The sequence below is a fragment of the Pogonomyrmex barbatus genome, unplaced genomic scaffold (genome assembly GCF_055798465.1).
Source record: "Pogonomyrmex barbatus isolate J1 unplaced genomic scaffold, ASM5579846v1 scaffold2, whole genome shotgun sequence".
Taxonomy (NCBI): Eukaryota; Metazoa; Arthropoda; class Insecta; order Hymenoptera; family Formicidae; genus Pogonomyrmex; species Pogonomyrmex barbatus.
Window position 1 is genome coordinate 4,095,872 of NW_028297116.1, and position 20,558 is coordinate 4,116,429.

General features: G+C 30.4%; 3 protein-coding genes across 7 annotated transcripts; 1 reads left to right on the forward strand and 2 right to left on the reverse strand.

Annotated features, from left to right (window-relative positions):
* Nucleotides 1–464: 464 nt before the first annotated feature.
* Acf (ATP-dependent chromatin assembly factor large subunit) lies at nt 465–11,777 on the forward strand. Of its 4 annotated transcripts, none has more exons than XM_011631787.3 (14): nt 465–1,044; nt 3,493–3,631; nt 3,702–3,916; nt 3,995–4,205; nt 4,312–4,535; nt 4,622–5,295; nt 5,382–5,858; nt 6,379–6,872; nt 7,005–7,781; nt 7,868–8,085; nt 8,161–8,336; nt 8,504–8,617; nt 9,870–10,221; nt 10,813–11,777. In XM_011631787.3, exons 1-14 carry the CDS (start codon nt 932–934, stop codon nt 10,994–10,996), a joined length of 4,368 nt encoding a protein of 1,455 aa, XP_011630089.2. In that variant the 5' UTR covers nt 465–931; the 3' UTR covers nt 10,997–11,777. The 4 variants fall into 4 exon arrangements, with proteins under 4 accessions (XP_011630089.2, XP_088931927.1, XP_011630088.2 ...); XM_089075801.1 differs by having other exon boundaries at nt 3,998–4,205; nt 10,801–11,777; XM_011631786.3 differs by having other exon boundaries at nt 466–1,044; nt 10,801–11,777.
* A 287-nt stretch (nt 11,778–12,064) lies between these two features.
* On the reverse strand, nt 12,065–13,112 carry roh (reduction of Rh1). The gene is made up of 3 exons (XM_089075804.1): nt 12,952–13,112; nt 12,317–12,491; nt 12,065–12,249 (listed from the first exon to the last, which is right to left on the reverse strand). Exons 2-3 carry the CDS (start codon nt 12,480–12,482, stop codon nt 12,176–12,178), a joined length of 240 nt encoding a protein of 79 aa, XP_088931930.1. The 5' UTR covers nt 12,483–12,491; nt 12,952–13,112; the 3' UTR covers nt 12,065–12,175.
* A 314-nt stretch (nt 13,113–13,426) lies between these two features.
* SrpRalpha (signal recognition particle receptor alpha) lies at nt 13,427–18,361 on the reverse strand. Of its 2 annotated transcripts, none has more exons than XM_089075803.1 (8): nt 18,115–18,361; nt 17,112–17,217; nt 16,665–16,706; nt 16,341–16,482; nt 15,871–16,009; nt 15,066–15,598; nt 14,325–14,739; nt 13,427–13,965 (listed from the first exon to the last, which is right to left on the reverse strand). In XM_089075803.1, the coding sequence occupies exons 1-8, from the start codon at nt 18,229–18,231 to the stop codon at nt 13,840–13,842; spliced, it is 1,620 nt and encodes a 539-aa protein (XP_088931929.1). In that variant the 5' UTR covers nt 18,232–18,361; the 3' UTR covers nt 13,427–13,839. The 2 variants fall into 2 exon arrangements, with proteins under 2 accessions (XP_088931929.1, XP_088931928.1); XM_089075802.1 differs by having other exon boundaries at nt 17,112–17,481.
* Between the last annotated feature and the right edge of the window lie 2,197 nt (nt 18,362–20,558).

The following is a 20,558-nucleotide window of genomic DNA, read 5'->3' on the forward strand; positions in this document are numbered from 1 at the left end:
AAATTCATACAACTATCCTGGTTGGTTGAAATGTTAAATCTTAAGACGATCTTAAATATAAGAACTGATTGTGAATATCGGCCTGAGAACACCGGCCTTGGTCAAGTAAATGCTACTCTATCCATCGAGTAGAATTTTGGAACGTAGCTAGTATTTATAATTAATTCTTATATTTAAGATCGATATCTAAAATTCGATTTAAGATTTCTTAAATTTCTTAAATAAAGTTTTAGATTGATCTTAAAATCCTTGTTCGGCCAAATGAAATGACTGTATAACTTGTCTTGAGCACGTGCTTAAGATAATTTTAAATATGTGTGAGGAACTGACTGTGAATACCCAGTAGTGTAATCCTCTGGTTGTCTACGTTCCCATGGCAAGCGAGCGGCGCTAATCCGCGCGCGAAATGTCAAGTTGGCAACCGTTGCCGATCGGCTTGCAGTGGTTTCCGGCCGTGCGATATATATTATCGTACAACGTATGTGTATGTGCTATACATACGGGCGGCCAGGTGCGCGAGGCGCGTATACCGTTGAATCGTGCGTCGACGATCGGGTGAGATTGCCGTTGGGTGAGATCGTTGCGTAGCTCTGTTATGAGATTACCACGGGGTCGGGGGAGATCCGCCGCGCGGTTGCGTCGCCGATCGGTGTCGGCGTGCCTCGCGGTCTGACGTCGGGTTCCCGGTCCTGGCGCGCGAACCGACTTCCATCCATCAGCTCGTGCCACTTGGCGTGCGTCGCGCGTAAGAGAGAAAGAGAGAGGGAGAGGCGAGAGCGTACGGCGTACGTTGTTCGTACGTCCGTGACGCGGGTCGGCGCGGATCTTCGACAACGCGAGGAGAAGGAAAGAGTTAGCGGACGGAGGAGGAACAGAGCGGCGGCAGAGGTAGAAGAGGATCATCGTCGTCGCGGTCGTCGTCGCCGTCAAGATGCCGCTGCTCCGCAAACAGCCGTTCCAACGGCTTCACGTCTCCTCGGACTTCAGAGACGACGACGAGGTGTACCATTGCGAGGTTACGAACGAGATATTCAAGAATTATACGTGAGTAACGCGGGAGTAACTTTTTTTTTTTTTTTTTTTTTTTTTCCTGAATTCTGCAGAGACTTGACGGCGGACCATCGCGAATCGCACCCGGATGACTTCGTCGGTTTCCGCGGAATTTGGAATAGATATGGATCGCATCTCGCCATGCCGCGTGGTGAACCGCGTTCTTCGAGAATTTGTGAGAACATTGTTGAAGCGTAATCAATCGTTTATCACGAACCACCTCGCAGCAGCTCGCGTTCACCGGCCCGAGTCTGCTGAATTACAGGGGAAAAAAAAAAGTTGATTAATCTTGCTGCAAGGTTAGATCGCGACGCGCGAAATTTCGAGACTTGTTTGCAACAAAATTCAGCGGCGGCGACAGCGAGAGTCTGTACAAAAATTGTGGATAATGGGAATTTTGACCAGATTGACCTGATTAACTCGATCGACAGTTAATTTATCGGCGAAATCGTGATCAAATTACGAATTGTAACATTCGCTATTGTACGTGTTTAATCTAATCTTCCTTCAGTGAAAAGATTGGTATTCCGGTTTATGTCAAATTGAATATCAATTATATAATATTTGACAAATTTTATTTGCTGATTGTCTGTTTCAATGTATATTCATTTTCATAAATAGGCAATGTTCTGTAATTTTGTATATTTTCACGAATAGAATATATTTTGAAAAAGAAAATTATCATTCAAGTCCTGTTTTTAATTTCAAAATTTTTTAATAATGAACTTAAAAAGAATGAAAAAGATATAAATTTTGACTTATAAACTATTTGCTATAATTTAAATTATATAAGAAAATAATTTGTTTAATTTTTAATTGATTAAAGTAGAGAATATGATAAATGTAAATATACAGCCATAAATTAAATTATCATTTCCTAACTTATCAACCTCAAAAAACTTTGAAAATAAAAAAAATCTAGATCGACGATTTTCCTTCTCAGAATATATTTTACACATAAAAATACACAAATTTACAAAATTACAGAAAAATTGAAGGAGACTGCATTATACTGCACATTTATCTTAATTTTAATCTCGATTTTATTTCTTTTGTATACCATTTCTTAATTTTTAAGAACTAACGAAGATAAAAGACAATAGCGAATTTGTTTGGTAAATTAATGCACATTAAATGTTTTTATGAAATTATTGAAATATAAAAATAACAAATATTTCAAACGACTATGTAAGTAGAATATATCTTGTATGTTACATCGTTAGTTTATAAATATAAGTGGATCTTATTATTATTATTGCGTATTCAGTATTCATCTTTACTATCAATAATGGGAATCGATTGTGTATTTTGAAACAAGGTGAAAATTACAGGTATTTAGGTGAAAAATAAGGAAATTCACTAGAATATTTACTTCATATATTAAAAGTTGGCAAATTTCTTCCCCTTTATAATTTTCATTTCATTTTCAAACTATGGACTCTCTGAAAATCCTTAATATACATAAAGACACAAACTATACATTTTTAGTGTTGGCGTGAATATTGGAACGTAGCCTATTGGGTACATTCAGAAGCACAGGGTGCTTTCCATTTAGTGACACAAGTCGACACAAGTTCTATCTTTCTTGACTTTCAATGATTAACAAGGACAAAATGATATTTATGTCGACTTGTGTCACTAAATGGAAAGCATTCACAATCACTCATTGAGTGCTTAGTGAGCTCTTGTATTCGATTGATATATTCTGGTATAAAAAAATATACCAATTAGATGCAAAAGCTCACTAAGTACTCAGTAAACGATTGCACTTCTATGTATCTATTTTATATTATTTATTACTTTGTTTTACGTGAATATTTTATTTGCTATATGATAAAATTTATTTAATAAGATAAGAATTTTTTGAAAATCTGAAAACTTTACTGTATTTACATAGTCAATTGATACGTTCAAAAAATTTGTTGTACAACACATGAAATATCAGTCTTATAAAATAGAAAATTTCTGAAAAAATTAAGAAATTTTTTATTTTGTAGCCAATTAACACATTCAAAAAATTTGTTGTACGACAAATGAAATACTAGTCTTATAGCATATGGTGCTATTTTTCATATTAACCCGCATCCGATTCTGTAAATCATTGAAAATACATCATACAATATTTGTAATAATTTATTGGATCAAATTAATAATCAAAAAACATTGTCATAAGTTTCAAATTAGTATAATTACATTATATCTATATTATATAGATATCTATATTATCTAGAATATTATATAGAAATTTATTAATTTTAATCTCTAATTTTAATCTCTAATCTCTAATTTTTTTATTAAATTTATTAATTATTAATTTAAATAATTTTTTATTTCTTGTATTTACTGTTTAAAAATTTAATTAAATGTATTCAATATAAATATATCTAAATAAAAATCATTTTATATGATGTTGCGATAAACATTATACATTTTTTGTTCTAGTGAATTTTGCGAGCGGATTATCTTATGCAACTCCCTTATATGGTCGTGCAGCATTACAGGTAAGACTAACATGACATTTGAGGAAGCTGTACAATGCGAAGAAAATGCAAAGAGGAGCTTAAAGGAATTTCCAATGGAGGTATAGTATAATTTTATGTAATCTATACATTGAATTAACATATCTTTAATATATTTATGGTGTTTTTTAGCTGCGAATTCCTATATTGTATCTTGCTAGTAAAACAAATAGATCCTCTTTCAATGAGATGATCGAAGACGTTTATCAGTTTGCGAGAGATCGCTATTTTGTAGGAGAAATGGTAGAAGCTAGCTTTACTGAAGACGCTTGGTGCAACTGCCATGTTCTTCAAGTTATTGTACCTACAGAACAGCAGATTAAGGCATATATGAATGAAAATGGCAGGTGAATAGATTTGAATGAAAATTGTTAGACTATTTTATATTTTGTAGCGATCTAGCTTTATTACTGCTATTATTTCAGAAGTCCACAAGAACATTATTATCATCCACCAGCAAAATTATTTCGTTATGAAGTGGAGCAATTAGATTCTGGGGATTCCGATGTCAGTCAGATTATGATCGTAGAAGCATCTCAGGTCAGAAGACGAAAGCAACATTACAGTAGAGATCGTAATAAAATATTTCTTCGTCAACTGTGCGAACAAAATGAGAGTGGTATATGGGTTGTTAAGGTTAATATAGAATTTAATAAAATAATTATTAATATAGTTTTAAATTATACATATTTAAAGACACGTTTTTGCAATATTAATTTATTTCTATATTATTGCCATATAGGAAAGCGTTTTGGAAAAATACGGAATTAACAAAGTACGTTTTGATACCATATTTGCTGGAACACTCCCAGATTTTACAGTGCGCATAAAGAAATCTGTCAAGCAGAAACAGGAATCCATGGATAAATTTCTCACCTCAAATGTATCGAAACAAAAAACACTCGAAAAAGCAGATCCTCTGAGGAAGGTGAATGATACTGGTGTGAAGAAATTTCGGAAACCAAGGTAAAAGCTATTGATTAAGGCTTTATAAAAAATTTTGTCTATCTTAATATATCATTTTTAATATTTCTGAAATATTTTATTAACAGAATGAATGGCAAATTTAAAGAGGAACTTAAAGCAAAAGCTTTGGAAGAAAAAGCAAAACGTAAAGAAGAAAGGGTGTTAAAGAGCGAGCGTAAAAAAGAGAAAAAACAAAAATTAGCAGCTTTAACTGCATATATGAAACAATGGAACAAGCCGAGGGAAGATCTTGAGTGTGAAGATCTTAGTCTTATTCCAGAACCTACTGTTATTAAATGCAACATACCAAATGAGAAATTTGGAGAATTTGCTATGATATTGGAATTTCTTGATTTTTTTAATGAAGAGTTAGAGGTATTTGTATATTTTCCAGGAAGCTTTAATCTGGAATTATTAGAGAAGGCATTATTGACCAAAGAAATATCTGGTCCTTGGAGTGATCTTTTACAATTATTGTTATCAAACATATTTAAATATCAAGCTGGAGAAGACAATGAAATTGATGCACAAGCATCTACATTATTGGATGATATTAGTACTTATGAAGATGCATCATCGATGACAAAGGCTATTAAACTCGCTACAGTGGCTTCTAGATGGTGTCCGACTTATCAGGGATGCAAATTATCAGAACTTACATTGGATCATGTAACTTTGAGCGAGATTTTGAGGCAACATTTATTAAGTTCCGGAGGACGTATAAGCGAAGCCGCTTCGAAATGGCGATATTCTCAAAAAGGTAGAATATAATATTTATAACATTTGAGACACTTAATATTTAAGATACTTTCTATGTACTATGTATTGTATTTACGTACATTACAGGTGGCTATACAAATTTTGATGAACCAGCGCTTCTTCTGAGGATAAATGAAAGTTATCTATTGCGATTGTTAGGTCACCGAAATGTCTGTGAATTTGATTTAGATGATAAAATAAAAGTCGTCACATGTCTGATCAATCAGTTGCTTACATTTGCATCGATACGCGATGCAATTGAAGAGCGATTCGATAAATTACATCAAGCAAAAAGAGAATTAAAGTTATTCTTGCTTGCTGAACAGAAAAAGGAAAAAGAAGAAAAAGAAAAGATGCGAGAACGTGAGAAGGAAGGAAAACTCGAGGAAGAAGAGCCGAAACCGAAAAAGATTACGCGTGGTAATTATGAGGAAGAAAAGAAAAAAGAAGAATATGAAAATAAACTAAAAGAACTACAACAAGCATCGAGGGATGATAAGATGATGCTTTATCTCGGAGCAGACAGAGCTCATCGAAGATATTGGAAGTTTAGATCTATACCAGGTATATGATTTTATTTCTATAAAACATTAAATATCCAAAACTGACGAGATTTTTTAAAATTTTATTGCATCTTTTATAAACTTATTCTACAATTGGAAAAATATAATCTGATACCTAAACATTATACCATAATTTTGAATTAAATTCTAATTTGTATTATCTTTCTCAATATGATTTTATTTCAGCATTTTTTTCCAAAAAAAAATTCTTAATAAGATTATGTCAAGTTAAACAATGTCTTTAAGTTTTCATAATTATATTAAAATATCAAGAAAAATGTATTTAAAAATGTATATTATGTTGCACTTTATCTACATTATTATAATTAGGAATAATTAAAGAATAAAATTTATCGAATTTATTTTTTTAATTAACGCAACTTTTGAAATTTTATGAAATATCTGACGAAAATAATTGATGATTAAGTATAATAATAATATAATAATAATATAGTGTTAATATTTTTTATATAAAAAAAAATATTATTTTAATTCTCCTTAATTGATCCTTTTCATTACAGGAGTATTTGTAGAAAATGATGAACATTGGCCTGGAAGTTGTCTTCCTGAAGGTACTCCACATCATCCAGAGTTGCAAGATAAAGAGGCAACTTACGCATATCTAAAAAATAAATTTGAAGATGAATTTAGCGATAAAGAGAATAGTTTTAAAAAATTGAAAAAGTCGCCCAAGAAGCTTTTATCCTCAGATAAAAATGGCATCAAATCACCACGGAAAGAAACAAACTCTCGCAAAGAATTTAAGCAGGATCTCACCAACATTAAAAGAAATTTGATATTATGTACAGGAGATAAAGATTGTCCTGTTCATTGTAAGAGATCACCAGTAAAATGGAGCTTTTATGGCAATCGAGAGGATATTCAAGCACTAATAGATAGTTTAAGCACAAGAGGTATTAGAGAGAGCGAGCTTAGAAATAACCTTTTACAAGAGATGGATAATTTGCTTCTTATTATCGATGAATGTCCTAAATACAGATTAAATCCTGAAGTTGTAAGTATATTTTTTGTATAATTTATCAAATACGTTATATATCTGTGTATACGTGCGTACACGCGCGCGCATGCACATGTGTGTATGTGTCTACTATGTAAGAACCAGAAGAGTAAATGGATATTTACATAGTTTTCAGAATTAAATAAAGGGCAAATTAATAAGGCAGTTAAGAAAAATAAATATGAAAATGTAAACTTAAATTTTCCTCCTGATATGCCAATCGACGACGTATTGGAGTTGACTTTGAGAGATCATATTTTGGATTTTGAAGATAAGATCAACGCAGGTTGTTTAGGATGCCTTAAGATTGCCGATCGAGCTCTTTGGAGGAAGGCGATCGATCAAAGAAGTTATGACAAACAGTGTGACAAATTGCTATGTGCTGGTAGTGAAATAGATATCGATATGCCTCCTAATGCTCTATTAGACAAAATAAAGAACGAATCTAAACACAGTAGACCCGGTACTCCTGACTCCGAGGTTGGAAGTATCAATATAAAAACTTATAAAGATCCAGGAATATATTTAGGTCTACCTGGTGATGATGAAATGGTTCCCGATCAAAAGCAACAAGCACTTATTAAACAATTAGCTTGTGCCATTTTACAGTTGTCTCAAGCTATAGAACAGAGATACTTACAAAGACCATTGGGGCCCGATCAAAAGGATAAAAAATGGTCGGGTGAAGAGGCACGAGAGAGATGGGAACAATCATTATTAGCATCTACAAACTGGTCTCAATTGTTTGTTCATTTAAGTACTTTACACAATAGCGTCGCGTGGGACAGAAGCGCGTTAAACGCTCAGTGTCGTATATGTCGAAGACGTAGGGATGCGGAGAACATGTTGCTTTGCGACGGATGTAATAGAGGGCATCATCTCTATTGCCTGAAACCGAAACTTACAGTAATTAGTTTATTACACTGATGCTTCCATATTAATAATCTACTGAATTTTATTCTTATTATGTCCCTAATATTTTCTATATACAGGCTGTACCAGCGGGAGATTGGTTTTGTACAGCATGTAAGCCACCGGAGATAAAACCTAAAGAGAAAACTCAAAAACGAAAGAGATTTGAAGATGAGATTGAAGATGAGACGATATTGACCAAAGAGACGCGACACAATCGCGCGAAACGCTTAACATATAGCGATGATGAAAGCGATCAAGAAGAGGATCAAGATGATGAAGAAAGCGAGGATGATATGTAAATTATCTTTCCGTTACATTAAAAAGTTTTTTTTTTATTACTTTTTATTAATATTTGCTTTTATTTTATTAGAAACGTGCGACTAGAAAACCTATGCGTGTCATGTGAAAGCGGTGGAAAATTAATTGCTTGCGACACGTGTTCAAATCGTTATCACTTAGAATGCATAGAACCGCCATTGTCGAGAGCTCCTCGAGGAAGATGGTCTTGCCCCAAATGCAAAGAAAAAAGAAGGAACGCAACAAAAGGTAATGCAGAAGTAATAACGGAAAAGTATACAGACGAAACTCTTTAACAAATTATTCTTTTTGTTAATTAAAAAAAAAGATTCCCACGTTGAATATAGATCGAAATTATAAAAGTTGCTATAAGAATATTGTATGAAAGATTTTTAGCATTAAAATTATGTTGATAGTGAGGGGGCGCGAGAGGGAAAGAGACAAGGAGAGACTGTGCGCAGCAGCAGCACGCTCTCGCATCCATGGCTTTGCCAAGAGCCTCCTCACTACAGAATCTACAGACTGGGACGGTCTGTATTGTCCCTTTTTTTATTGTACACATTAAATATATATATATGTGTGTGTGTGTGTGTGTGTGTGTGTGTGTGTGTGTGTGTGTGTGTGTGTGTGTGTAGTATCATGGCCATTTTCTTTTTTCTTTTTTAGAAAGCACAGCACGTTAAAAAGTCGGGGTCTGTTCATTAATACCTAAACAGGTCTTATGATTTTATTTTAAAATTCGACTTTTTTAATAGTCAATAGTTAATAATCAATAGTCAAAAGTCAATATGAATTAAAGTGATTAAGTGAAGAGTATCTATTATAAAATTCAATAATTCTTTCATTTATTTTTAATTCTGCCTAATTATTTGTATTCAGAAAAATTATATTTCATTATTATACAAAATTCATTATTATCCCATATTAATAGAAACATTTGTATATCTAATAAACTGACATACAAAAAATGTCTTAGATAAAGGAATTAAAAATTTTATACATGTTTAAATTCCCATAATGTAAATGTATTAACACATTAATATATATATTTGCGTTTCCACATATGAGATAATTTATTATAAAAGTTTATTTTAAAATATATTCAAAATTTTTTAAATTGTTCAATTAAAGCTGCTTTTAAATATATTGCCAATATTGAAAATATATAATATATGTGGCATGAATTATATATTTTCAGTATTATTAGTGAATTAGAATGCAATCTAAGTTTACGAAACTATATCGAAAATATATCAAACTAGTTTATATTTCTTTCGGAACTTTAATATTTAATAATAAATAATTAATAATTATAACACGATTGTCAATTTTAATTAGTAGAACTTTAAGCTAATTTTATGATGTTGATTCTTCTTTCTTTGAAATCTATGTATATATAAATTTTTTTTTATAGAATAATTTTAACAATAAAATATAAAATCATATATCTTAACTTATATTTAAGTAAAATATAGCACACATATGCACATATGCACATATACACGTGCGCACACATGCATATAATTCCCATTTTGACATCCAAATAAAAAGGTACTTCTCATTATGGACAGACCCTAATAGCATTACATCCTTGTCATGTAAATGCTTAATATTTACCTTATCATCTTAGCAATGAAATTTGCTCTTGCTAATCCATTTCTATCACATAAAAATCAATCATATCAAGAACTTCAGCTTTTAGTATAGTCTTAATAAATAACTTCGAATTGAAATGATACAAAATATACAATATATGTCAATATAGAAATTTTTCATATACAGATAGCAGTGCATCGGATGACACTGAACCAAGACAAACGCGACGTGCAACAAAAAGAGCCGCTGAGATGGAACATGAAGAAGACAAGAATTCAATTAAAGGATCCATGACTAGATTGCAAGAATTATTAACTGATGTTTGGCATCACAAAGATTCGTGGCCATTTTTGTCGCCCGTTACAAAAGAAGAAGTTCCAGACTACCATGATATTATCTCTAATCCGATGGATTTTGGAACTATTAAGTATAAACTTAATAACGGCAACTACGAGACACTAGATAAATTCTTTAGCGATTGCCAATTGGTTTTCGAAAACTGTGGATTATACAACAAAGAAAATAGTTCTGTGTACAAGTAGGTATCAATGTGTCATTCTCATCTACTTCATGCAAGTTCGGATGCCAGAGATTACAATGTTAAATAATACACAGTGTTAATTTATATATTTCATCTATCAACAATAATTATATATACATATTGATTTCAATTAACATCCATATAACTAATCCATATTACTTATATAATAACAAAATAATAAATTAATATTTCTATTATTATCTACAAGTGAATTATTAATATAATTATTAGACTTATTTAGGTCGAAAAATATTGCAAATCAAAAATAGAATATAACAAATTGAACACATTGTACTTGTAATATTTGAATATGTCATTATTATTATGCATTAAAATGCTAGTTTACGCGTTATATTAAATTATTATATATTAATTGTGATTAACTATTTCATGATTGCTTAACAGAAGAATTCCATTTTTCTTACATCTGATTATTATAAAATTTATGAGCGCGCTTGATCTGTCTATAACTTTTAATACAAATAAGGTTTCGTTGTTGATGTAAATAATCTTTGGCCTCCGAACCAGTTTGGACATGTGTATACAAGAAGCGAGGCTATGTCTTGTTAAAAATAGTTACGTGTACAGTGCAGGTATGCGATTACGCAAGTACTTCGAGAAACGTTGCAAGGAATTAGGTTTGAATTTTGATGAAACGCTTTTTCAAGAGGAACCCAAGATCAAGAGGCCGAGATTAGATAGCGATGATGTTAAAGAGAACGGCGCATCGGAAAGTGAAGATGACGAAAGAGAGATACAGAAAAGAAGATAGAATGAAAAAAATTAGTTGTATACATATACATATATATATATATATTTGGTTATGATGTATACTCATAAAATTTAAATCTAAAGCCGCTCATATTTTATATATTTTGAACTCAGCATATATGGACTTACGTACCGATATTGAGCGGTTGGAAGATTCTGTATGTAGCTCAAAATGTAAATTATATATACTTTAATTCTTTCGAGTAATATAAAATTACGACAAATTCAGGAGATAGTACAACTATAAGATCATATTCTGCAGAGAATCACTGATACAAATATACGAGAAAAAAGATTTTTTTCACTTCACAATCAACTTTTTCGAAGCTTTTGTAATAAAGACATTACGCAGTATTATTTGCAGGAATGCATATACATAATCACACTACATATACTTTTAGATATATGCATAGAACATTTTGAAATGTCTACAACTGTTTAGCTCCATTTGCTTCGATCAGTACAAGGATAGCACTATTTTCTCTATAGATGTGAATGAAAAAAGATGCTCGATATATTCTTGCATCGACAAATTATTTATTATTTTAATATTCGTGTAAAATGGCAACATATATATATACTCATTGCCGTAGTTATATTTAAGAATTGACTGTATACGTGGTAATCACTACTAATTTTGCTTTTCTTGAAATCATCTATACGCGAGCTTTAATAATAGAATACGAGCACGGCTTTAAAGAAATTGCGTAAGTTATAAAAGCATCATCCATAAATTTATGTTTGTAGATCCAGACAATAAAATTGGATACTTTTGTACTGCACGTTGTGTAATTATCATCAACCAAGGATTATTTATTTTGTAATGTTTACAGAATAAGTTTCAATTTGTTGAAAAATTTCTGTTAATAGTACTTACTTTTTTCTTTTATGTATTTAAAATTTTTAAGATTTATATATCAATTATGGTACAAAGTATCGACTGTATTCCTAAATGATTATAAAAGTATTATCTTAGTTATCTGTATTTTATACGATTATTATTTTGATAATACAAATCTTTAGACTTTTCTTTTTAACAGTTCCCTTTGCCTCTCCTTCATAAATCATCTTTTACATGTATGATTAAAGATTTATTTCTTCTAATTAAGTAACAGAGAAGATTACAGCTTGCTTTTCTCTTACATGTTACATTCAATATATGTCTAACAATTATATTACTTTAATGATGGCCGGTACCCTCAAACATTTCTTTATGGGTTTTGTCCCACTTCTGAACATTCTCAGGAGAATACGCTGAAAACAAAAACAACATGTATCCAATAATTCAAACAGATAATAAAGAAGTTTATATGAGACTTACATAATTTTTGTATTTTATAAAATATAGGAACTGCAATGAGTGCACCAATTATCGTATATTTAAACATCCAACTGTGGTTCCAGTAATATTTATAAGGAAATTGGGCCAGCTTCGCGGTTAAAGTATATGGATACTTCATGGGTCGAAATGATGCATTTTGCGACATGTTGGTTATCTGTAACAAACAAATTGATTGTAATTAGCTAATATGCGCTAATACAAATAGTAATGAGGCATGACAAATTTGCACGGAAGATCAGCTTAATTGTAAATACTCTTGATGAAGAGCATTCAATACAAGATAACACAATTATTCGTTTCAATAACCTAAAAAATTGAACAAAAAATCTTTTTCGATATATATATATATATATATATATATATATATATATATACACATTCAATTTAAACATGAATAGAAATTACACATGATACAGATCATAAATGCGAACAGAAAAAGTTTGAAATAGTGCGATTTGTATGAATCAATCCTCGAAGGAAGAAAATGACAGATGAACGACCGTATGTGCGGTGGTTTAACCTCGCTTGTGCCAACAATTTTGAATTATAAAATGATCATAACACACTTGGCACTTTTTTATTTTCATATCTAACAACAATTTCAAATTACTTACTGATTTTATTTGATTACTTTCGGATTTATAATATGATTATGAAGATAACAAATTGTGTGGAATTATATAATATCTTCTGGAAATGCCTTTTCCGAATCAAAAGGAACACGGCATGCGGCACGAAGCACGGAATAAGAGATGGAAAGACGAGATGGCCAAAATTGATTGGTTACGCCATCATTGTTCCTCTCATTTTGCACATTGGACAAATGTTTGATAATTTTAATTTCTGTTTATTTTTTTCTAATTTTTGAAAATAAAAAGAAATAAAAAATAAGTTAAATTGAGATTAATCTGTTGATCATTCTATTGATAAAAAAAGAAATATATACTTTGCATCCACGATACAAAATTAATGTAAAAAATTAATTTTATTTTATAAAATTTAAATTTAATTTTTTTAATGTAAAAAAACATCTAAATATAGGTATATCAAACACAACGACTGCCTTGGGGAATAAAAATACCTTAAAAATACCTTAAACTGTGAAATATCTAATTTATTTAACAAATACAATCTTTAATCTAATATCGTCAATTGAGAGCATATTCAGTCTCCTTTTTTTTTTCTTCTTTCTAATCAAGTTTTTCTGTTTTCTGTTTTCGTAACAACTCGGAAAATTTTGTACAGTCGAGTTTTCATATTCATTTATCAGACTCAAAATTGCTCTTCCTTTTCAAATATTTATTCCGATGATTTAGCAGTCTAACTCAATCTAATTCAATCTTAAATATAGAAAGCTCGACTGTAGTAGCAATATGTAACAAAGCTCGAATAAAACATATATATATATATATATATATATATATATATATATATATATATATGTATATATGTAAACTATAGACAGGATGCCTATAGAGATTTATTATTGCCTGTAACATTTTTCATTTCATCAAAGCGTGTACCACTGCTTTGGCATTCAATGATTTCAGATCAGTATAAGTTTGGCCAGTTCCAACAAAAACAATAGGTTGACCAGTGATATAAGTCATTGTAATAGCTGCACCGACCTATAAATGTTTACATGAAAAGATTATTAATATTGCATAGAAAACAGATATTGCGTAAAAAAATACATTTACTTATATGTATAATTATATGTAAAATATCTATTGTTATATATAGGAATTAAATTAATCAAATATTATTTAACAAAATATAATTTTTACCGGACAGAAAATTCTCTCTACAAAATAATTCTTAATTTTATATATATATATATATATATATATATATATATATATATATATCCGTAAACTTTAAGGGCTTTTTTATATATATAAATTTAAGTTTTAGGAAAAAGATATAATATATTTATTACATATCTTTCTTGTGTTTTTTTAAAATTATATATATAGAAAAAACTTGCCTTATCATCGATTGTGTCAAACTTTGTCAGCACAATACCATCAATAATATGAGGATTGGCAGATTGACTGTAGTCAGCTAAAGCCTGATTAAATTTTATCAGTTGATCCACAGCCTCATTGCCGACGAGAGCTTCCCCGACGAACAATACCAAATCCGGCTCGTTTACTTTAATCAGCTTCGCCAGAGCTCGCATCAATGGTTCATTATCCTGCATTCTACCGGCAGTGTCGACTAAGACAACATCAATCCTGGAATCCTTTGCGAAACGTATCGCTTCCAAGGCAATACCTGCGGCATCCTTACCGTAACCTTTTTCATATAATTGCACCATCGATTGATTTCCGTGCTTTTCTGGTGGATGTAGAGCGTTCAAATGTCGCATGTGTGTTCTCAGTTGCTCAACCGCTCCAGCTCTAAAATGTGAAATTATTATTATTATTATAGGCTATTGATAGTTATAATGTATTTACATTAACTTATTATAATTATATATTATATAGAAAATAAGGAAAATATTAATATATCAAAAAATATTTTAAAAAATAAAAGAAATGTATGTAAAAAAAAAAAGTATAAATATAAAATATAAAATAATATTACACATTTTTTGAGACACGCTTATAAAAAGATTATTATTACTATTATAAATATCTTCTTTACAAAATACTATTAGGAAAACTTAATATTTTGAATATATTAATTAATAATGAATTAATTTTGAATATAATGATAGATTCACCTGAATGTATCACATGCAGCTATCAACACGCGGAAATTGTTTTCTATTAACCAGAAACAAATTTTTGCCAGATTCGTCGACTTGCCGACCCCATTGACGCCACAAAAAGTCATCACATAAGGTCTATTACTCTTCTTGGCTTCTAAAGCGTCTCGTAAAATATCGATTCTTCTTTTGGGAGACAGTATCTGTACTAAAGCATCCGTTAAAGTGGCCTTCACAGTACTTGCTACGCTATCAAAAGTGCCAAGTACTTTTCCTTCCAACTTTGTACCAACAGAATCGCATAATTTTTGCGCAATGTCCGCAGCGACATTTTTGGTGATCAGATGATCTTTCAATTTTTCCAAAACCGGCAACATGTCCTCTTGTTTAAGAGATTTGCTGCCAACCAGACTCTTAAACATGGAGAACATACTTGTTTTCTTTTGCGTTTGTTGCTTGGAGTGCTCTATTTCCTCTTGCTCGGAATCATCCTCAGATTCACTATTCACTTCTAGGTCACGTATACTACCCTTCATCTGTCCAATTAGCTACAGAAAGTAATAAAAATATAAATAAGCAAGACAAATCTCAATTCCTTCGGCTAAATTTTCAATATTTTTTTTTCACACTTCTGTTTATTTTATTTTAATTATATTCAGATATATATATATATATATAAATAAATCTAAATTTAATTTTTTTAAATAAAATAAAATGATAAAATCTGATGAGTTTGAAATTCTAGAAATTCTTAAAATCTTCAAGCTAATAAAAATAGAAAATTGAGCAACGAATTTGATAGTAAATAAAAAAATATTACAGCTGTATTGGCTCCCACATAATCATTATTCTCTTCGGGCTTGTCTTTAGTTCGTTCTAGCATAGCCAGATCTTTAGCTGTTCCACCCAGTTCCCAAATGCGTGGCTTTTTGCCAGTTTTCTCAGGTTTAGGACTTTTCCTAATATTCATTTTATTATTAACTTAATTATAAATATCTAATTATATAAATGTATATTTATTAATTTGTTTCTAAATTTGTTGTTTTGTATATATCATCAATATAAAATTATTTCTTTATAAAAGTAAAATTCAATTAAAAGTAAAATGTATGCGCAACTTCTTAAATATTAAATATTTTACAGAATCAATTAAACTATTACAATAATCTGATTACATGCACCGTGTCTAATCCAATTACGCATGCATATATATGTACGTGCACGCATATGCACATATGTACATAATCTTAATAATTATTTATTAATAGATGGAGAAAAAAGCATGCTTACTGCTTATCGGCTTTTTTCTTTTGTCCTGCTATTTTTTGAGCAAGTTTCATACGATTTGCAATTAGTGTTTCTTCATCAAGTTCCCCATTATGTTCCATTTGCTGTTTTGGCAATTCCTGTTTTGGAACATCTTGAATTTTTGCTGCAGCATTAAAATATTTAATTTAATACAAAATATTAAGTAAAGAAAGAATTTCAAACAAAACTTTAATAAAAAAAAAGTCACATTTGTTAATTTTATTATTTTATCCATGCAATATATTATGCATATGCAATATTGCATTAATATAAAAGAATTTAGTAAATTTAGTAAATGCTACTTACTATAGCAATCCCCATTACAATTATTTGCTTTCTTCTTTTTGCCTAGAAGCGAAGAAAATCCTTGTTATTAGCATTACTCAGATTAAAAAAAGAAAGTTATTGAATAAACATAACTTACAATTTTAAATTAAATTTGGTTACTGTTTCATATAAAAATAAAATAAGCGCTACATTTCTATGCTTTTGCTATAGTATATTTCTTTTCTTTCTTGAGGATATTGTTTACTGCATAAATTCCATGTCCCTAATCTCTAAGCTTCAATATAGCAAACCTGAATATTATATATAACTACACATAATATTCACTCTTCTTTTGTTTCTTTAAACTTTTTTAAATTATTGAAATTTTAGGCCTCAATCTTATTTTTTCCAAAAATAGATAAAGCTGTATACATTGTTATTGCATATAAATTAATTGTTACATTGTTATTAGTCATGTTGCTATACCTGACTTCTTATCATCCTTGTCATCTTTCCTTTCGATCATACTAGCGACAGTCTTTTTGGATTTTTGACTCTCATCAAAAGTACGCATTTGCTTCGGTATCTTGGCCTGTGAACGTGACCACTGTTCAGACCGTTCAAGCACTATATGATAAATATGTTCAAATTCAAAGTTAGTAAACCAGCTTGAATTCTCGAGTTCATTCTTGAAGCGATCCCTAAATTCTAAATGGATGTCATTCAGGAATTTATCCACATAAGATAATTGTAATATCTTCTGATATGCCACTACAAATACCAATTCAAACTCGTTATCAAGTTTATATTGCAGTCGTAGAGAATCATGTTCAAAGCTATGATTCCCTGTACGTTCCTGAAAAATTCAACTTTGATAGAGAATTTTATCTTTTTAAATAAATACCTAGCAAAGGTCTTAATTTTATCATTGCTGATTCAATTTAATTTTCAAAATAAAGAAAGATTGCTAGAATAAATAGTTTTTATAGTAAAATAAAGTATAAAAAAACTTGTTTTACATATAATTATTATTAACCATTTTCATTTAATTTCATTTTGTTGAATAAAAAATTTATTAGAATTTATTGATAACTCCAACCATATGGTGTATTTAATCTAATGATCACATATGGTACATTTAGTTAACAAATTAAAAAAATACATCTATATATTTTAAACCTTTATGCAACTTACATATCATTATTCTTTTTTTATTTATAGAAATAAAAAATGTATAGAAAAATGTATAGAATAAAAAATGAGATGAGCTTTAAAGATGTACAAGAATCAATACCTATAGAGTTACAACAATTTAAGAATAAATAGGATTTTATATATATATATATATATATATATCATCAAAGCATTATTCAAATAATTAGAACGTAAATCCAATACGAGAAACTTGAGAGAATGCGTCGTGCAATTTAGGGTCAAAGGTCGCCACACGTCGCTTGTGCCTGTCAAAAGATACACTTTCCCGACTCACCTGCAATATAACGCTTCTTATCAAGGCATTGACGCTAGGTGCGAAAATCTGAGATGTACTCTGAAAGCACCAGAGTACTATGCCGCCCTTGCTAAATATCGTGAAAAGATCGAGCATGATTTCACGATGCTTGAACGCGAGAGAGGAAAAATCCACTTGCCTCTTGACACTTCTCGAACACAACTACACACTACACAATGCTTCAACCTAACCTACTGACAAAGCAGCGCTCATTAACACGTCAGACTGGAGCATAGATTATAGAGTCCTAAATAAGAGAAGAAAAAGAAGAAGAAGAAGCGCAACAATTTCTACTGCAACAATTTCTGATTGGTTCCGCCATTGTTCTACGAATAGTCGCGCGAATCTTTTTGTTTTGAATTATATGCTTTGATAAGTATTTTAAAAAAGATAAAAAATAATATTTGATAAATATCTTTTTGATAAATATCTTTAAATCTTTTTCTCTTAAATAAAATATATTTTATTGTATTTCATACCGAAGTATGTGATATTGTAAGCATAATACTAAATGACTCCATCCTATAAAAATTTTTATTTTTCTCTTATCGTTTGGATTTCAAAATTTATGCAATTCTCGTAACAGTGTTTCTAGACCACAAGGAAATATTGGTCCTTTTTTAAGGCTGTCCTCTCGGGAAAATTTCGATATAATATGATATATGTTACGTATATTATATATTTCCAGTAAAATTTTTCTCGAAAAGGATTTAGAACATTTAGCAGCAGAGGGTTAATTGTATTTTGAAAACGAAGTGAAAATTATAGAAGTGAATAAATTTACTAGTTTTAGATATGATTACAAATACTCTAATGAATTTCTTCACTTTTATAATTTTTATCTTGTTTTAAAATACATAATTGACTCTTAGAACACAATCTTTATGATGATATAAATAGATTAGACTATAGATTAGACTATATTAGACTGGCCGGTTTTCACAGTCAATTCTTATATTTAAGATCGTCTTAAGATAAATTTCAACCAACATTTTTTGATTGATACATTAGTAAAATTCTTTGTTTTAATTGGACAATCAAAAGCTTCGAAGCATTTGTAGTGTTAGGGTGAATTCCCACTGAGCACGAGTCACGAGTCATGAGTCGCATCATCCATTGCGTTACGACGCGAGGTAAATTTAAAAATAGCGTCATTCTTATTCATATTGAATGCGTCGCTGCCGCCGCACAGTGTGATATTTTCGCAATTTAAGTGGACAAAATTATTGCGCCAAAATATACTGTTTTTTTTTTGCATTGGCAGGATTGAGTAATAAGAAAATGTTATTTAGGATATATTCCCCCCCTTTCCTCTTTCTTCCCCTCCTTTCCTCTTTTCTTTGCAGATACCGAGAACAAGTCAATAAAGATAATTTTATGTTTCTCAAAAAAAAAAAATTCATTTTCTAGAAAAGAATTGGAGCCTTACAAAGCCTATTCTCAATTTTCTTAAAATCCTCTTAATCGTTTTTAATATCTCTCTTTTCTTAATATTTTAAAATTTTATTTTATTAAAAATTTATTACATATTTTTGAAAGACAGATTTGAGAAGAAAAGTGATTTTTTTTAACAAACGTAGAATTAACTTTATCGATTGTTCTTGGTATCTGCAAAGAAAAGGAAAAGGAGGAGAAGAAAGAGGAAAGGGGGTGGAAGGATATAATAAATAATGTTATTATTCAAATCCCGCCAATGCAAAAAAAAACAGTATACTTTGGCGCAATAATTTTGTCCACTTAGATAGCGAAAATATCACACTGTGCAGCGGTGATATTTTCACAATCCACGACTCTTTATGGGTCCAAAATTGAACCTCTATTTTCAATTGTATCAATATAAATAATACTTTTTGCCTAACAAGCATGTGAAATCGATATTTTCGTTTTCTATATGACGCCAATTTTACAGTTTGGCACTATTCTCTTTAAAAATAGATTCAATTCATAATGTAAGTCTCACGAAAAAGTAATCCATTTTTTTGTTTCATATAAATACAAGCAGCACTATACTGCACGCCAACTTCTGGGTAAAGTTTAATATTGGCATGCAAGATAATTCAAAAACTATTCACTCGATTGAGTCCTTCCTGTGCACACATTTCGATAAAACTTTCCTCATAAATTGAATCCTTGCAATTTTATTGTTTTTATATATATAATCTGTAATGTATAGTCAAATATGAAAAACTTTGTGGCTAAATGGGGAAACTAGATTGAGGCCTAGATGGGAAAAACTATCTGGTGACTAGATAGAAAAAACTAGGTAGAAGCTAAATGGGAAAAACTAGATAGAGAGCTGATTGGAAAAACTATATAGAGGCTAGATAAAAAACTAGGTGGGGTTAAATGGTAAATACTGGGTGGGGGCTGGGAAAAGCTAGATGAAAATTAGATCGGGGTTAGATGGGAAAAACTATGTGGAA